The sequence below is a fragment of the Engystomops pustulosus genome, chromosome 1 (assembly GCF_040894005.1).
Source record: "Engystomops pustulosus chromosome 1, aEngPut4.maternal, whole genome shotgun sequence".
Classification (NCBI taxonomy): Eukaryota; Metazoa; Chordata; class Amphibia; order Anura; family Leptodactylidae; genus Engystomops; species Engystomops pustulosus.
Window position 1 is genome coordinate 27,250,643 of NC_092411.1, and position 19,367 is coordinate 27,270,009.

General features: G+C 40.2%; 1 protein-coding gene across 1 annotated transcript in view; it reads left to right on the forward strand.

The window, feature by feature from the left end:
* The first annotated feature begins 1,402 nt into the window (after window positions 1–1,402).
* Window positions 1,403–19,367, forward strand: part of HCN1 (hyperpolarization activated cyclic nucleotide gated potassium channel 1) — a 240,335-nt gene continuing 222,370 nt past the window's right edge. Inside the window, exon 1 of the mRNA XM_072136373.1 lies at window positions 1,403–1,892. Within this exon, the coding sequence (XP_071992474.1) occupies window positions 1,549–1,892 (344 nt within the window). The 5' untranslated portion in view covers window positions 1,403–1,548. The remainder of the gene's footprint in view (window positions 1,893–19,367) is intronic.

The following is a 19,367-nucleotide window of genomic DNA, read 5'->3' on the forward strand; positions in this document are numbered from 1 at the left end:
GCCGGTTATAATAAATTTGGCTGGCCAGGGGGTTCAATGCATGGGTCCACCTTTTCCATTTCTCCCCTGAGCCCACTTTTTTTTGCATGATCCAAAAGGTTTAAAAAGTCGGAAATGCTATGGTGTGTGCCTGCAGTTAGACTTTTTTCATGCCTTCTAAACCAAGGTATTACACATCAGAGTCATTGGATAGAATAAAATTATATTTATTTTCTTATATTTATTTCTGTATTTATAGCTCTTATTTATGAATGAATAATATTTATTATTAAATATGTATTAAGGTATACATTAAAGGACATCTACCACTAGGTTTATGGAATGTAAACCAAGCACACTGACATACTGGTGTGTGCCCCCTCTGGCACCATCCGCTCTTCTTTTAGCTTCTTAATCCATTGTTTTTACAAAGAAAAGTGATTTAAAATTGATACAAATGAGCCTGAGGGGCTCTGAGCTTATTTGAGTACAGAGCCCTGAGGCTAATTTACATAATTTTAAAGTCTCTTTTTTTTGTAAAAACAAGGGAGTAAAGAGCTAAAAGGAGAGCAGATGGGAACACACCAGTATGTCAGTGTGCTTGGCTTAAAAACCTTGAACCTGGTGGTAGATTTCTTTTAACATGTAAATATTACATATTTACATTATTAATTATTAATAAATAATAATTTACATTAATTGTCATATATACAATATATATAAATATATAAATATATATATATATATATATATATATATATATATATATATATATATATATATTGTATCAAAATGTATTCATCCTAATAATTGTTTTTTTTTCCAAAATTTATTCAACATAATTAATTTATAGCAATTATTTACTTCTACATCAATTATCCCAAATTCAGTATACCTTGGAACAATGATTTAATTAAGTATCCTATTATAATTTATTTATCATAATAATTTTTTTTCCCCTAAATTATTTATCCCCAATATTTTTTATCAATTTATACCCATTTTTTTTCTTACTTCTAGATCTATTATCCCAAATTCAGTATACCCGAATCGTTTTTTTTTAAATAAAAAATTATTTATATCCATACTATCTATTATACCTTTTATTACCGGTATTTATCAATGTCTTATCAATGATTTATTTATTTATTTTTTTTGTTTCCAAATATTTACTGATGATTTTTTATTTGTATATCCTCTCTATCAAACCTCATATAACCAGACTTATAGTCCTATCAATTTTATGGAAATATTAACTCTATTATGTTCAGTGTTATGACCCCCAGAGCAGCTGAGAAAGCAGGAATATTTTTCAAGGACTGATCTCAATGTCACCAGGTAGTAGTGTGCTGTAGGGATAGACTGCTAGGCGGCGCAGGGGCAGCAGGGGGCGCTGTAGAGAGGCCTCCGCAGAGCTGTGCCGGCTCTCAGGCTCCCACATCAGCTGCAGAGGAGAGAGGCTGAGCTCCTGAAGGGCATCAGATGAGAGCAGGAGAGGTGTAGACCAGGAGCTCCCTGAGCCCAGTCTTCTTCTTCTCCACATCTTCCCCCCATTCTGCACTCCTGACTATGGAAAGCAAATTAAACTCATCGTCCAACAGCAGAGATGAAGGCAACAACGTCTTCCAGGGGAAAGCAGAGAAAAGTCTGACTGCCAGCAGCTCCAGCGTCAAGGAGCAGGGGAACTCTGTGTGCTTCAAAGCAGATGGCGAGGACCCTGTGGTGGGCTTTGAAGATGCAGAGGGGCCCAGCAGGCCATATGGGTTTATGCAGAGACAATTCAGCTCCCTGATGCAACCAGGAGTCAATAAATTCTCCCTTCGCATGTTTGGCAGTCAAAAGGCAGTAGAGAAAGAGCAAGAAAGGGTTAAAACTGCAGGCGTTTGGATCATACATCCCTATAGTGATTTCAGGTAATCTCATGCCTTGTGTATAATCCCCCCTTGTTTCCTTATGGGTGGCAGATGCCACAAGTAGCGCGCTGTGACTTTGGAAGTGCATGCATGCCAGGCGCTGGGGATGGTGCATGTGTGTGTACAGGGTGCGTGTGCCATAGCAGGACTGCAGCAACTTTATCTAACTTGTGCAAATGCAGCAGGTCCATGGCACTTATGGAATGCAATGCCGCTCCTGGGCTTTGGCTCTTCACATTTTTTTTTACGCCGTCTTATATTTATAGTAATCACATGCAGAATTATATTGCTTTTTATAGATGATATGAACATTAGCTTGGAATTTGATATGAAACATGACCATCCAAAATTGTATTATCAATGGAATCATACGAATATATTGCCCGAGCATACTAATCATAAGAACATCAAGCTAGAATGTATATCTGGTTCAAGCATTCTGTTATTATCAGTCAGATGATTTTTTATTATATTCCATTTTTCGATTCTGATTTGTTGTTTGAGCGCTCTAACCATAAGAATAAACTGGGCATTGTACAAACTACATACAACTATATAATGAGCTTTATATTGTTATTGTAGAACATTCTAATCATTACAATGTATTACCCTAGCATTCTAATCATTAGAATAGACTACATTGTAATTTAGAATAGACTACATTGTAATTGTACAAGTATATTGTTTGAGCATTCTAATAACGAGAAAATACTACATGTGTAATCATTACAATGTATTGCCTGAGCATTCTAATCATTAGAGTATATTGCCTGAGCATTCCGATCATTAGAGTATATTGCCTGAGCATTCTAATCTTTAGGGTATATTGCCTGAGCATTCTAATCATTACAGTATATTGCCTGAGCATTCGCATCATTAGAGTATATTGCCTGAGCATTCCAATCATTAGAGTATATTGCCTGAGCATTCTAATCATTACAGTATATTGCCTGAGCATTCTAATCATTACAGTATATTGCCTGAGCATTCCCATCATTACAGTATATTGCTTGAGCATTCTAATCATTACAGTATATTGCCTGAGCATTCTATTCCTTAGTTTGTACTGTATTTTTGTAATCGTAAAAATATCTTGTATGTGCATTGTTATCATAAAAACTCATTGCCTGAGCATTCTAATAATCAGAGTATATTGCCTGAGCATTCTAATAATCAGAGTATATTGCCTGAGGATTCTAATAATCAGAGTATATTGCCTGAGCATACTAATAATCAGAGTATATTGCCTGAGCATTCTATTCCTTAGTCTAGACTGTATCTTTATTCCATTTCTTAGAATATATTTAATGCGAATTGGGATCATAAGAATTTATTGCCTGAGCTTTCTAATCGTTAGAGTATGTTGCCTGAGCTTTCTAATCGTTCGAGTATGTTGCCTGAACATTCTAAACTTTAGATTATATTGCCTGAGCATTCTATTCCTCTGACTATAATGCACGTGCATTCTACTTCTCGGAATTTACTCTCTTAGTATTCTATTTCTGAGCATTCTAATCATTAGAATATATTGCCTGAGCATTCTATTCCTGCACATGCATTCTACTTCTCAGAATATACTTTATCATTGTTCTATTTCTTAGCATATACTTTATGTGCATTCTATTCCTTATAATTTACTGGATGAGCATTCTGTTATTTAGAATGTACAATCTGAGCATCCTGTAAAGTAAAATGCAACAAAGTATGTTATATGGGATTTCTGCTCATAGGAGGACAATACATGGTAAACCTAGACATAGGCTCTACAGTTTTGGTGTTGTGGCCCATAGACTTCACAGTATGAGCATTCTGGTTATTAGAATAATAATCTGTGTTTATTGTATTGTGACAAATGAGCATTGTACATTGTGAGTATTCTGTTCAGTAAATATATAGGGGGAGCACACTACCTATAGAAATATGTCAGTATTATGTGGATCACTGTGTTCCTTACAACGTGCACCTGTCCTTATGTCTTCTATTTGTTACAATATTACCCAAGAGCACTCTGGACCTTATCATGTACGGTATGAACATGTTATGTATCAGAATGTAGATTATTTACATGTTACATATGATTACGAGTAGTTCTATTCATTAAAATAGAAAATATGACTGTTCTGTGATGTAGAGTGGATACCAGGAGCACTAGGAGAAGGTGTTTATGTAACCCAGGACTCGGTGCTAATGTGACAGTGCATGTGACTTTAATAAGGAGCCTGTATCATCTGCAGAGAGTGATTTATAGATTCCCTGTAACAATGACCTTGAAACTAGTCCATGCTTGTTGTGACAAGGGGGAAGTCATATGTGTGTATTGTATTAGTGTGATAACAGAGGGTGCAGGGATATCATTATGGAGCTATAATATGCACGCTGGCATCACTGGGTATAATTCTGCTTGCCCGTCTTCTGTGTGTGGTCTAGTAATATGCCGGCCTTACATGGTGCAGACTACTATGTGACATTGTACAGTCCATATATAGGAGGAATGTGATATTACTGAAGTGATGAGCCATATATGAATGTTATGACTCCTATATGTGGTCGAATGTATCCCAGATTTGTGAGATATTTATATATGTAATAGATACATTGAGATATTGAGAGGTAAATTGATAGATACAATATAGATACTGTAGAAAAATAGATGGATAGATAGAAAGATGGATAGATAGATAGATAGATAGATTGATAGATAGATAGATAGATAGATAAAAATAGCAGCATGCCAAACTGTCATTTGTGAATAAAGATACACAGTATTAAAGTGAAGCTTGGAGTGCTCCAATTTTTTATGATTTTTCACTTTAATGGACTTCTTCTACATCCTGGGCCTTACACTTCAGTGCAGTTTTACATAGTACTGCTTTTTCTTTTCCCGATTGATAGATATATAAATTAAGGATAGATAGATAGATAGATAGATAGATAGATAGATAGATAGATAGATATTAAGAGATATGAGAACAGTGGTAAGTACTGAGGATAATCAATATATATATATATATATATATAGTTATAGTTATAAAGGTAGATAGCAGGACAAGTGGCAACACGCCAAACCGGGGTCACAGTATTGAAGTGTAGTTTGTGACACTGCAGTTTTTCTTGATTTGGTATGTTCTCTCCGTGTTTGCATGGCTTTTCTCTGGGTCCTCCAGTTTCCCCCCACACTCCAAACATACTGGTAGGTTGATTAGATTGTGAGCCCCATTGGGGACTTGGCAAGTTCTGTGCAGCGCTGTGTAATCTGTGTGTGCTATATATATAAATAAAATAAATTATTATTATTATTATTTTATACTTTAAGGGGCTGTTTCTATATCTTGGGCCTTGCACTGTTTTGCATACTGCTAATTTACTTTTTCTAAATGATTCACATATAGAGGATAGATACTGTATTAAGAAATATGAGATAAGTGGTGAGTACTATAGATAATCAGTAGATGAATAGACAGATAGATATAGCTAGATAGCTAGATGGGTAGATAGATAGATGGATAGATAGATAGATAGATAGATAGATAGATAGATAGATAGATAGATAGATAGATATAGATAGATGGGTAGATAGATAGATAGATAGATAGATAGATAGATAGATAGAGATAGATGGGTAGATAGATAGATAGATAGATAGATAGATAGATAGATAGATGGATAGATAGATAGATAGATAGATAGATATAGATGGGTAGATAGATAGATGGATAGATAGCTTGAGAAAGGTGCGGTTTAGCACCGAAACATCGCTGTGTGATGGAATAAAAGATCACCAATTTTCTACAATTTATTGAGTGCTGCCTCTTCACTATCTAGATGGATAGATAGATAGATAGATAGATAGATAGATAGATAGATAGATAGATAGATAGATAGATAGATAGATAGATAGATGATAGATATGAGATAGATAGATAGATAGATATGAGATAGATAGATAGATAGATAGATATGAGATAGATAGATAGATAGATAGATAGGCGATAGATAGATAGATAGATAATAGATAGATAGATAGATAGATAGATAGATAGATAGATAGATAGATAGATAGGTTTCATCATGGTATTCCCCCTAGTATAGAGGTTTGGCCAGGACGTGGCATGTGTGAGCATAGTGCTCCCTCCACTGCAGACCTCTGGAGACTGGAGCTGTCCATGGTGCTGGAGCACACACTTGACCTGTGACTTGCTCCTATATTCCAGTATCATAAACCACATGTAATGTTTTTGCCAATGAACATAAGTTTTCAACCCTACTTGTATAAGCTCATTACCCAGTACAGACAAGGTAATATAGAAGTTTTAGATGCAGCTTTACAGTATGGGATATACATAACACATTATACATTGTATAAGGCTTCATGTACGCGAACCAATGCTACACCCGGGACCCGGGGATTGCTCACCTCTCTACTCTCCATAGTGAGGAGAGCAGCCCAGCCGTACGTACGGCAACATATAGAGCATGCAATAACTTTTTTCCATGTACAGTGTGGTGGCCAATACGGCCAATCATATGGATGGCTGTATTGCCCATCAAAGTGAATGTGAATGGGTAGCACACAGCTAAGACTTTTGGATTTTTTGCATTATCTCAGAAATATATCATAAAAAGTACAAATCATTATAGCTCTCTCACCAAACCTCTTCTCCCACAATTGCTTAGTTTGGCTTCACAGCCAGGTCGAGGAAGTGTTGTGCTGATCCAAAACTTTTTCCATTTAAGGATTATGGTGGCCACATGCTCTTCGGAACTTTCAATGCAGCAGAAATTCTTTTTTAACCTTGGCCAGATCTGTGCCTTGCCACATTTCTGTCTCTGAGCTCCTTGGGCAGTTCCTTAGACCTCATGATTCTCATGTGCTCTGACATGCACTATGAGCTGTGAGGTCTTATATAGGCAGGTGTCTGTCTTTCCTAATCAAGTCCAATAAGTTTAATTAAACACAGCTGGACTCCAAAGAAAGAGTAGAACCATCTCAAGGGGGGATCAGAAGGAAATGGGTGAGTTAAATATGAGTGTCACAGAAAATGGTCTGAATACTTACTACCATGTGATATTTCAGTTTTTCTAGTTTGATACATTAGATGGGAGGAGAGTGTACATTAATGATCCAAAAAAAACTTTTTTGATCTTACCAATTGGCTGCAATCAAACAATACTTTCTGTACCCACTGTATATATATATATATATATATATATATATATAGAGAGAGAGAGAGAGAGAGAGAGAGAGAGAGAGATTTTTTTAAAATATATTTTTGGGGAGCAGGGATAGGATGTATTTTGTCATACTGTGTCAGCAGAGTTGTATATATACCAAATGTGCTTTATAACTTAGATGCTACATTATGCAGTTCCTTACATTCCTCCCCCCAGGCAGAGTTCACACTACAATAATAATTCATGCCATTGCCTTTGAACCGGTCCTGATGTTGCTCCTCTATCTCCTGTACTTTGATGTAACCTAACAGTTTTCATGTGGAAATAAGCTGCTTCCAGGTTAAACAAAACTGGACGAATGGGGAAGATCTGCCCTATAACCTCTATGGGCCTAATAGTGTCGCTCTCATAGGGTTTACATGTAATAATTGATGTGGATCCAGGCCCTATGTTACTGAGGATATATTCACATAATATTTGTGGTGTGCAATGATAATACATAGCTATTCTTCATCAGTATAGGGCAAATAGCCTTAGGCAGGATACATTGTATACATTTTATAGAGCAATTTTTACATTAATAGTCAATGTATATCGACTTACTAAACGCCCTTCCTTTTTGGTCCCCACAGCTGGGTATGTTAAGTGATATATTGAGGGGCTTTTAACAAAGTAACATGATCTTATGATAACTTAATACAACAACAAATGCTATGTATGGCCGCCCTGAGTATGTATAGAAGGGAGAGTGGAGCCCCTCAAGGCTTTTTTCATGGTGTCATTGTATTTTATCGACTTAATATTAAATTGTGTTTGTCAACCAATGGGGTTTTCCAGGTTACAATTTATAGGACATGTCTCCAAATATGAGACTGGTGGGGGGGGGGGGGGTCTGGTGCTCAGGAAACCACAAATTAACCAATAAACTATAGTGTAAATACGGCATAAAATAAAGAAATGGTTAAGTTCCGCACAAAATTCCAATATGCACAATGAAAGGATTATTGATGCATCGGCCCTATAGAAAACTATGGGATATGGCACTCATACTGTACTGTGTACTGTATAGTGTATACAGGCAGTCCCTGGGTTACGTACAGGATAGGTTCTGTAGGTTTGTTCTTAAGTTGAATTTGTATGTAAGTCGGAACTGTTTAGTTTATAATTGTAACTCCAGACAATTTTTTTTTTATCTCTGTGAATAATGGGATTTTAAAAATGTCGGGTTGTCATAAGAACCAGGATTAACCCTAAATCTTAATTACAGACACCTGTGATAACTGTTATAGCTGATTATTGTAGCCTAAGGATAGAGTACAGTAAATTACCAATATCCAGAGGTCCGTTTGTAACTAGAGGTCGTCTGTAAGTCGGGTGTTCTTAAGTAGGGGACCGCAAGTATCACATTATTGTAAACGAGTGAGTATATTTGTCGTACTCTGCATATTGTACCCCCTAGTGATCCTGGGGTGAATTATCTCCTGCCCAATTTGCTATCTGCTGCAAGTAATATACAAGCAGGGCAAAGGGTAGGAGATGTTAACTGTTTAGATGACGTGGTCATAGTAGCCAAGTCATCTAAGTGAGTAAAGTGTCAGAGGTAAGTATTTTACTTATCCCTGTCGTACTCTATGATCACAGGGTGCTAGAAGTACAGCATGGGGCATAAAGGAGGCCCTGGCTTATGCCTATTAGACCTTGAGGCAAGGGTCCCGTAGGCTGCCAGTAAGAGTAGTGTAATTTATTATACAAGAGATCAAAAGATCTCATAATCCCATTCAATATTCATATAAAAGTTGAATAATTTTTTTTCTAAAAAGTAAAAAATTGAAGCAAAAAAAATTAAAATAAATAAAAATTTTGAAAAATGAATTAGAAACACGTATTGGACACTGTACTAGGTTCCTTACAGCCTGATTTAAATGCCTGGCATGATATTTAGTCTAAAATATAACACAGTCCCAGCACGATCCCCGAGGTGCGCCGGAGTTCACCTTCTTCCTCCTGGTGTATGTGAGTGCTTGTCTTGCGACACAATTTCACTTGTTAAATCCCGCGAGTAGTCCGAATCCGTCTGATCGTCCGTCGGCCCGTCCCCCGATTTGTGAAAGTCGTGAAAGCCGGCGTGATTGCGTCACAATCCCGACGGAAGTGCGCGTCTGAATAACTGTGATTTAGTTGCAATACCCTGGCACACAGTGGAGAATTGCGACTTCTCCGGCCTCTTCATTGGTTGGGGCGGGGGGCAGTGGTGCTGGGATGTGCCCACTAGCTGTAGCCTGCACCAGGTTAGGGCACATGCTATAGTGCAGTCTGAAGCACCCGGCCATTGCGTCCGCTCTGCTGGATATCTATCGGGAGGCTCCAGCGTATGTCGATGGCTTGGGTTTGGCGCATCCTGTGCTTAAACATTTAGGCCCATAACTGGTCACTAAGGGGCTAATAGATGTTGCTGGATTGGTTTCAGTGCACTTTTTATTTTTATACTCTAGCCCCCAGCACTAGTTTTAGCAAACAATATGCTAATTACACCCGTACTGTCAGATGGGTGGTCCTGAGATGGAGTGGACAACTTGGCACCTCCCACCTGACCCTATAGAGCTGCATTAGAATATTGGGCTACAAAACATACAACACTGATTGCTCGGGAATGGTCGGGACGAGAGAAAAAATTGTAACTGAAGTGAAAAGGGACCTACTAAAGGATTGAAAAAAAAAAGGAGATGTTGGAGGTGGTGATAGGTCCTCTCTAAAGGGGGCGTCGGGTACAAAAAAGGCAGATCAGTCCCATGTCTGTCTAGTAAATACCGTAATTAGTTTTCCCATTATACAGGTGGTCCCCTACTTAAGAACACCCGACTTACAGACGACCCCTAGTTACAAACGGACCTCTGGATGTTGGTAATTTTCTGTACTTTAGTCCTAGGCTACAATGATCAGCTGTAACAGTTATCACAGGTGTCTGCAATGAAGCTTTAGTGTTAATCCTGGATCTCATGACAATCCAACATTTTTAAAATGTTGGCCAAAAAATTTTATATATTGCACAATGGCCAACATAGGTGCAAAATAAATAATACAAGTAAACAAATGCATCAGAGGGACAAGTATCATCCACTATTCCCTTACATTGATATACAAACAACAGTTACACCAATTGCCCCTAAGTAAAAGCAGGACCTTACCTATAGTGAAGTACTTTACTGCAGACACCCCAATTATCCTGATATCACTGATAACAATGGTCACATCTTTATACATTTCTCTGAATTAACAGAGGATCCGACTGTAATTACTTACTAACAGCCACATGTCAGGAGACGGTCCCTTTAAGGATGTTCTTGTACTACATGTACTTAGAGGCACTTTCGCAGCAGCTGATTATAGATCCTATTGACTATATGACCATCTTCTTGGACTATTGACTATCTGACCACCAGGATGGGTTCTGCATGTTTATCCATGACTTATTATGGGCTTGGAGCGTATACTCTTGTATCACAGCTGGACTAGCTGGTACCACATACAACTAAGAGGAAATTGGGGGACAAGACAAGGAACAAGGGGTTAAATATCGGAAGGTGAAGAAGAGGAGAAGAGAGAAAGAAATCTTTGTAATAACTCCTGTGTATAATACTATAGGTCTTATATAAGGTCTAATCACATGAGATCAGCGTTGGATGAAGTTTTGGATTGGCAGATGAATAAGGGTGACCCGCCTTTCCTGAATAGTAAATGTTGGGGTGTAAACACATCTTATCATTTGTTATCAAGTTTCTTTTAGAGGAATCTGGTTGTAGGTTCTGTCCTCCAGCCCACAGAAAACATATTTATAACTGGCCACATTAAGCATGCATGTACATGAGGGAGATGGAAGGAATAGCTCAACCTTCATCCGCACAGCCCTGTTTATAAGTGGTTTCAGTAGGCCCCTGGGTGACAGCCTCAGTGGGCCTCTATGCAGTGAACTGACATGGTGGCATTAACAGATTTATTATATACAGCCTTATGTGGGCCCCCCCCCCAACAGCTCTGGGCCCTGGCATTTGCCCAGATGTGCCGGTGCTAGCGCTGGCCCTGACCACAGTCATGGTGCCTGGAGGGGGATGGAAGGAATAGCTCAACCTTCATTCGCACAACCCTTTTTATAGGTAGATTTTCCTAGTAGTGTTTTGCACGGAAAATCCATTGCTTAATACGAAAATCAATGTGATTTTTTTTTTCCCTGCACAGAAATTGACACCCAATGCAAATTCTCTGGATGCAAGCATCGGCCCACCGTTATTGCACCAGTTTTCTGTCTGACTTTGCACTAGAAAGAAGGTGCAAACTGCTTGTACATGTATTTCTGAAGTGTCTGCGCCAGTTTTGTGTTGCGGCTGCTCTGTGTCCGACAAGACAAGGAAAAATGTGCAAAACTACAGTTGTACAATAATTTCTTATTCTGTAACCTTCCCTTTGCATGTAACTCAACAATAAAAATATTGTAATGGAAAAAGACAGAAAAAATGTGCACCAACCAGGAGCCTGTTAGTGCTTAGTGCATGATAAACCAGGGACATTACTCATAGATCCAGGCACCGGGACTGTGGTAATCTTCTTATATTTGTTACCCATGGCCGCCTTCCTTTTAAAATAAAACTTTTAAAAATTTGCTTATGAGCCAAAAAGGGCTCTGGGTGGCATTACCAGAGCCCCTCTGCGCTCTGACTTCACAGGCTTCCCTCTGTTTGTTGTCATCTCACACAGTGGGAGGGGCAAAATGCTCCTGCACAATGTAACAGCATGTGAAGCTACAGCATGGCAGGGCTCTGGTAACACCCCCAGAACACTTCTGGCTGTTTACCATAATTTTAAATGTTGATTTTAGAAGGAAGGAGGTTATGGATAACAAATATAAAGGTCCGCTCCATGTTTCAGTAGGCCCCTGGGTGACAGAGCCTCAGTGGGCCCCTTTGCAGTGAACTCACATGGCGGCATTAACAGTTCAGAAACCAAAGCAGTCTCCTGTTCCCTAAAATATTGTCTAGTTTATCAGCCCCAACAGCCCCATCATGGTTATTATATATAAGCCACACACCCTATGGATTCATTAGATACAGCTCCCTCACCCCCATGGATTCCTTATGTAAAGCCGTATGTGGGCCCCCCCCCCAGCAGCTCTGGGCCCCGGCACTTGCCCAAGTATGCCCAGTACTGACGCCGACCCTGACCACAGTCATGGTGCCTGGATCTTTAGGAATGAATTTCCTATTGAGTGAAAGCAACAAAAACACCTCCCGCCTAGTCGTAAAATGTGATATAATATTTTCCCCCAAAACAACATATTGCCATCTCAATCTAATGTATAAATATGATGCAGGTAATTGAGGATAGCGTCAGATACAGCAGGTAGACTCATTTCTATGCAGAACGCTTGTACCATGTTCATCCTCTACACAGGAATCCGGGGGTGGATTGAAGTGAATGACTTGTGTATATATTATATTCAATGGATTTTCGAAAACACACAGCAAGAAATAACATAACAGGAATCAAATAATCCACAAAAGGAACAATTAAAAAAATGACATAACATTTAGCTCCCGGTTCTGAGCGGCAGCTCTTAATTTAAGATGTCATGAGCTTCAGCATCTCGCAGGGGATTAGCTCAGTCACTGCCTTGACGGATGCCGGGATCCGAGGTCAAGGTGAAGAAGACAGACGCACGTTTTACTGGTCTTACTGCAATAACCGCTGTCATACATGACATCACAAATCAAAGATGGCCGCTGCCAGCACCTCAAGGACACTTACGCATTGGCTTCAAGGCTTAAAGTCATTACCTTACTGACATCCGTCCGTGTTTTATGCCCTTTATGTGTCAGGAATTGATTCTGCAAACCACATGTATCATGTGTATGGCAGATGTAGCAGAGCTGATTTTGTTTAAGGCGGTTTCATTTGGGATGAAACTGAGATTTAGGGCAATGCGACAGTTTAACATACAGTCCTATACAAAACCATCAAAGGAAAAGTAAAAACGAACAGAGGACGGCGCCTCGGGTGATAACGTAGGGTAATGTGAGTAGAAGAAATGCAAATAGGGTGCTCAACTTTTTTGCAATAACTTATTGCATGTAAACATATAGTATGGATAGTCCCGATGGTGTTCTGCAACGCAGAAATCGTCGATAAGGTATTAGCTGCTCCCGAGCTCCAAAAAACCAAGACCCCTGTATACGGGGCTGGTGCGTAGTAAAAAAAACGGAGGGAAAGGAGAAAAGATTGATATATCAATTTGGCATAGCGCGCTGCTAGAGTCCCATCTTTTCTCCTTTCCCTCTGTTTTTTTCTATACAAAACCATAGACAAGGAGCAGAATAGGAGTCACCAGTAAAACTTTATGATATAAGTGAAAGAAATGTGTAAAATGCACATCTACTGTACGGGCTTCACTCACTTCTCTCATGTTCAACCCCTGACTCCTTCAATTAGCTTGATATTGGATACTTTATAATGATCCCCTCCTGGCGGTCAGATCTCTGTGTGCCGGTATCATGATGACTATGTGATGGGCTTGTGCACAGCAGCTGATCTATGGAGGCCGAGCCACAGACAGAATCGTTCCAAATCAAAGGAATGCAACGTTGTATGAAAGGCACTCGTAAGCGCTAATAGAGTTCCCCACTTAGGAGCAATAACGAGACATATCAGGGCTTGTTTTCTGCCAGATAAATTCTACTTACTACTGGCACCATTTAAACTTCTAAGCAATGAACCGGGAAGCTGCAAAACCACTGCAAATGTGGTGACAAGTTGCGCTATTTTCAAGCACTCTGTCAAGGAACCTGTCAGCTGTTCTCTTTCACCAGTTCTGACATCACTACATTTTAGAGCAGCTCACAAGGATTCCACCCCAGTCGTTATCTTGTTGTTCCAAACATCATTTGTTGCAAAATCACCTTTTCTTTATTATGCGATGTCCGCGCGGCTCGTCTTCAGGCTTCTGCGCCCGTCTTCTTTCTTCTGCAGGACGCTGCCATTGTTCTCTCCCGTTAGGCGCATAGTATGACACGCTGCTGCTGACGTCATGCTAGGCGCCGCCCTGGGAGAAAAAAAATGGCGGCGGCCTGCAGAAGACAGAAGACGGGCGCGGAAGCCTGAAGACGAGCCGTGCGGACATCGGGGGAGCAGCGCTGCACATCGGGGCCACGGTTGGGGAGTATATAAGTTTATTTTTTTAAAGTAATTTTTACTTTCGTATTGACTCGTGTATAAGCCGAGGGGACGTTTTTCAGCACATTTTTTGTGCTGAAAAACTTGGCCAATAAATGTCAGTGGGGTTTTCTGGACACTAATGGTTGTCTGTGATGTCATGTATCCACAGCGCTTTATTTTTGGGTCTTTGCTCCTATGATGGAATAGAAAACTGAAACTGCTGATGTGAATCCAGCTTCAAGTTTTACCTTCACTGATACATTGTAGCAACACTACTAGAACATGTGAAACACTTGTATTGCTGATTCAGTTCCCTGGAGACTGTCTAGACTGAATACAACTGTTGTAACTCATTAGTAATAGGAATGTACAGGTCTTCAGCGTCCAGATGCCACTTTCATAAAAAATAAAAATGTTAACCTAAAATGTATGATTTTTATAGATATAAATGGCAAATTGCTCTTCTGCATAAAAACGAAGAAGCAGTAACATAGAGATGCACATGTCTTGTAGTAATAACAACCTGTACTTCATTATAGGATGGTTACAAGTAACAGACATGAATTGTAATAATACAGATTGATAGCGACTAGATCCCTTTCATTACTGAACGTTCTGTGCGTCAGTCCCATCGCAGGAGCAGCAGATTTATGGCCATTGCATGGATAAATGTGGAGGGCTTCACGCTGCAGGTTATCTCTCGTTATTGTCCTCAGTAATGGCTCCGTTACCAGAAAGTTAAGCTAATTGGGGACACATCTCTTATGAGGCGCTTCGCAAAATATTTACCTTTAATGTAGTTGTAACTTCTGAGACCCCCAGCAATTGCCATTTGTGCTCCATTCACAGGGTGCATTCCAGTCCCCCTGCTGACAATTATTGTGGGTCCAAGTAGTTGGACCATCAGCGATCTTTAACTTATTCCCTACAAAACACAATGGGGGTCATTTACTAAGGGCCCGATTCGCGTTTTCCCGACGTGTTACCTGAATATTTCCGATTTGCGCCGATTTCCCCTGAATTGCCTCGGGATTTTGGCGCATGCGATCGGATTGTGGCGCATCGGCGCCGGCATGCACACGACGGAAATCGGGGGGGGCGTGGCCGAACGAAAACCCGACGGATTCGGAAAAACCGCCGCATTTAAAACAAAAAATCTGTCGCGGAGCTTGCACTTACCTTCACTAGGAATAGGCCGGTGAACTTGAGTGCGTTCCGATGCTTTTCAGCGCAGCAGCGCCAACTGGTGGACGTCGGAGGAACTACCTTAATAAATCCCGGCCGGACTCGAATCCAGCGCAGAGAACACGCCGCTGGATCCCGAATGGACCGGGTAAGTAAATCTGCCCCAATATTTTCTTGGGCCAATCCCATTATGATAAATATCATTTGCCTCCTCAACGTTTAATGTAATCTACCATCAAAATCAACCGCGGATGAACCAGAGACATTACTGATAGACCCAGGCACCATGTGGTAATCTTCTTATATTTGTTATCCATCGTCTCCTTCTAAAATCAACGTTAATAATTATGCTAATGACCCAGAAGGGCTCTTTTGGGGAGTTACCAAAGCCTCTCTGTGTTGTAGCTTCACAGGATGTTACATTGTCTTGCCCTCCCCTCTGCTCCGTCAGCAATTCCCTCCTCCCTCTGCCTGTTGTAACCCTACTGCAGCAGAGGAAGTTTCTTCACATAGAGGGAGGGGGGATGTGCTGAGGGAGATAGACAGACAGACAAACAGATAGATAGAGATAGATAGACAGACAAGTGGAAGATTGTGTTCCAAAAAAGATTCAACAACAACCGGGAATGTTTCCTGTGATACACAGTTGTGTGACATGTTATCCCTGGTGCTGAACACATGGCTGAAGGTGCCGGATCCAGGTACCAAGAACCTACATAAGAATCAATGGGGAATCTCTGTCTTAATAACTTTTGAACCACAGTGGTCATTGTTGCCCAATTTGCATAGGTGATAAATCACCCATGATCTGTATAGAGGATGTAATGTGTGTGCAATTGTGTTTAGTATTTTATTTCTCAATGAACCTGAAATTGAGGGGCACAGTTTCTTCTTGGGGAGAGCACTGTGGAGGTACAAGGAGCCTTACAGAACATAATGGGGCTTATTTACTAAGGGTCGCAGATCGCACTTTTGTCGGGCTGTTCACAGTTTTCAGGATCTGCGCCGCTTGGACAGGTATTTAACAGGGGTTTGTGCTGGGATTGTGTCGTGCGCGATCGGATTGTGGCGCAGCTGAGATGGCCTCCATGTGACAGAAATCGGGGGGGGGCCAGGCCATCGGACGTTCCGACTGATTCGGACTGAGCACAGGATTAAACTTTCAAATTGTGTTGCAAGCCCAAGCACTTACATGCACCGGGAAGAAGAAGGTGAACTCCGTCGGACCTGAGGGGCGAAGTGACACATGCAGGATATTGGGCGCACAAACCCATGTGAATTGCGGCACAGTGCATGATCATTGGACAATGCACTTTCGTGAACTCCGCAGGATCGGGTAAGTAAATGAGCCCCTATGTGCTTCTCTGGAAGAAAGTATTAATGGAAATTGGCTCATGCTAAAAAAAGTAAAGCTTATTGGAATTCATCTATACAGTATATCAATGTCTGACCCTTTATGTCGGCCTGGGAGCAATGCCAGGATGTAAGCAGAGGCACAGTCCTTCGCGAAACTCTGTTTAAGGAGAAGCAATATCCTCCTAAGGCCCTCTCACCTAGTCAAACTGATGCTCTACTCCTCACTATGAAACTTGAGACTCATGATTTCCTTCTTCAAGGCCTGTTTAAAGGGACGGAGATTGACATGTAGGATTGCTAGATCATTTGCATGCAATTAACATTATTTAAAATTAATTTCCATCTTTTTTTAACTAATTTTAACAGGGGTTCACCTTCCATAAGGCGAGTTGAACCTCTAGCCTCAGGCGGCAGATAATAGGTGGGTGGATAAATTAATAGATAGCTAGATAGAACAAATTGTGGTCATTGCAGAGGTTGTTTTTCCTGTAATTTGGGACTTTTTTCTGGAGAACCCTCTTTCTCTGCTCCTCCATACTAGTTACTACATGTGTCTAAAAAACTTCTAAAAGAGGCAGTAAAATAAACATAGTAAAGAGAAACAAAGAGGAAAGAAGAGTTAAAGATTCCAATGTCCTTGCAGCCAAAGGCAACATAAATCCTGTAGCTGGAAGATGTGGAGTATCGTCTTGTCTTCTTGCCATCTGATCTCTCAAGTATAGGCTCAGTGAGACGAGCGGAGTGGATCATATCACCCACACTGTGATTTACACGGCCAGTGTAGGCATCAAATAGCACTGACAAGGGCAATAGTGGTGTACACTTACAGTTAGAATTAATAGTTGGATTACATTACAATACAATAGAAAAGTTAAAAGAACGTGTAAATGTTTGCATTTACAAAGATCATAGATATGCAGGGCATACAAGCAAATGGAGAGACTAGGATACAAACACACAGGTGCAATACATATATGATACATACAATGCAAACACATATATTCTGTATGCACATATATATAATTATATATATGTACACAGAGATGTCCAAGGATGGGATGTCCAAATATGAGATGTTCAAGTATGGGATGTCCAAGTATGAGATGTGTAAGTATGAGATGCCCAAGTGTGAGATGTCCAAATGTGAGATGTCCAATTATGGGATGTCCAACTATGAGATGTGCAAGTGTGAGATGTCCAAATGTGAGATGTCCAAGTATGAGATATCCAAGTATGAGTTGCCCAAGTCCACCAGATGTCGCTGCTGCGCTGAAGAGCATCGGAACGCACTGGAATACACCGAGCCGGGCCGAGTGAAGGTAAGTGCAATTTTTTTTTCTAAAGGCGGCGGTTCTTCCGAATCCGTCGGGTTTTCGTTCGGCCACGCCCCCGATTTCCGTCGTGTGCATGCCAGCGCCGATGCGCCACAATCGGATCACGTGCGCCAAAATCCCAGGGCAATTCAGGGAAAATCGGCGCAAATCGGAAATATTCGGGTAACACGTCGGGAAAACGCGAAGCGGGCCCTTAGTAATTGACCCCCTATGTGTCCACTATTAGCAAAAAAAACAAAAACAAAGACAAAGTAGTGGGGCTAAAAAAATAACCATTTTTATTAAATCACAGTACACATAAATTCATTAGACACAAATAAAAACAATTTTGGATGCAGTAACCATCAGTGACCGCTAGGATGTACAATACATGTGTAACGATGAAATATCACAAAAGACCAAGTGGTCTATTCACTGCCCCTAAACCCTACATTAAAAACACAAATATATGATGATGAAGTTTACTGCAAGTGCATATAATCACAACAGTTATCAAACCTATCTAAGATATTTGTGTGGTAGTTAGGAGTAGTCCGCTATTAGCCATACCAGTACATGGTAAACATTTATAGTATCAGACACATCTCTAATTTTTGTGTCAATTCCTTATGTATTTCATGATTTTTGTTTGTAGTCATTGGGGCTCAAGTATCAAACTTTTTACTTGACTTTGTCTTTAATTTTTTAGACTTTTCATGGCGCTTGTGCTCATTTGCTCGTATTTTTTGCTCCTAAGACAGTCTCCATTCACCATAGTTTTCTGTAGTGTTCCCTGAGTTATCATCTGTCGAAAAAAAAAGTTGCACATTTTGATGCAAATCTCCGGCTGCCCCTGACAAGGTGTAGAAATTAGCTTAGAACCGATTGCAACTTTTGGAGACTTTTCTTATAAAAAGGCGCAAATTTACCAAAGACAAAACGCCACATGTATCAGTAAGGAAAAACTGCTAAGATTTATCTGCAGAAAAAAACAAGAAAAGTGCCAAAAAACAGACTTATGATACATGTGCCCCATGAAAACCTTACTTTTTAACCCGAAATGACAATCCGTTCACGACCTGTTAGGCCCCCCCAGGCCTAGGACTTGTTACAGTGGATATTGTAATGAAATAAGCTGGTTCGAGCAGCACGTTGAGCATGCGTCCATTTAATACTAAGGTCTGTGGAAATTGCCAAGCACGGCGCTCAGGTACATCCATTATTCACATTCACTGTCTATGAGACTGCC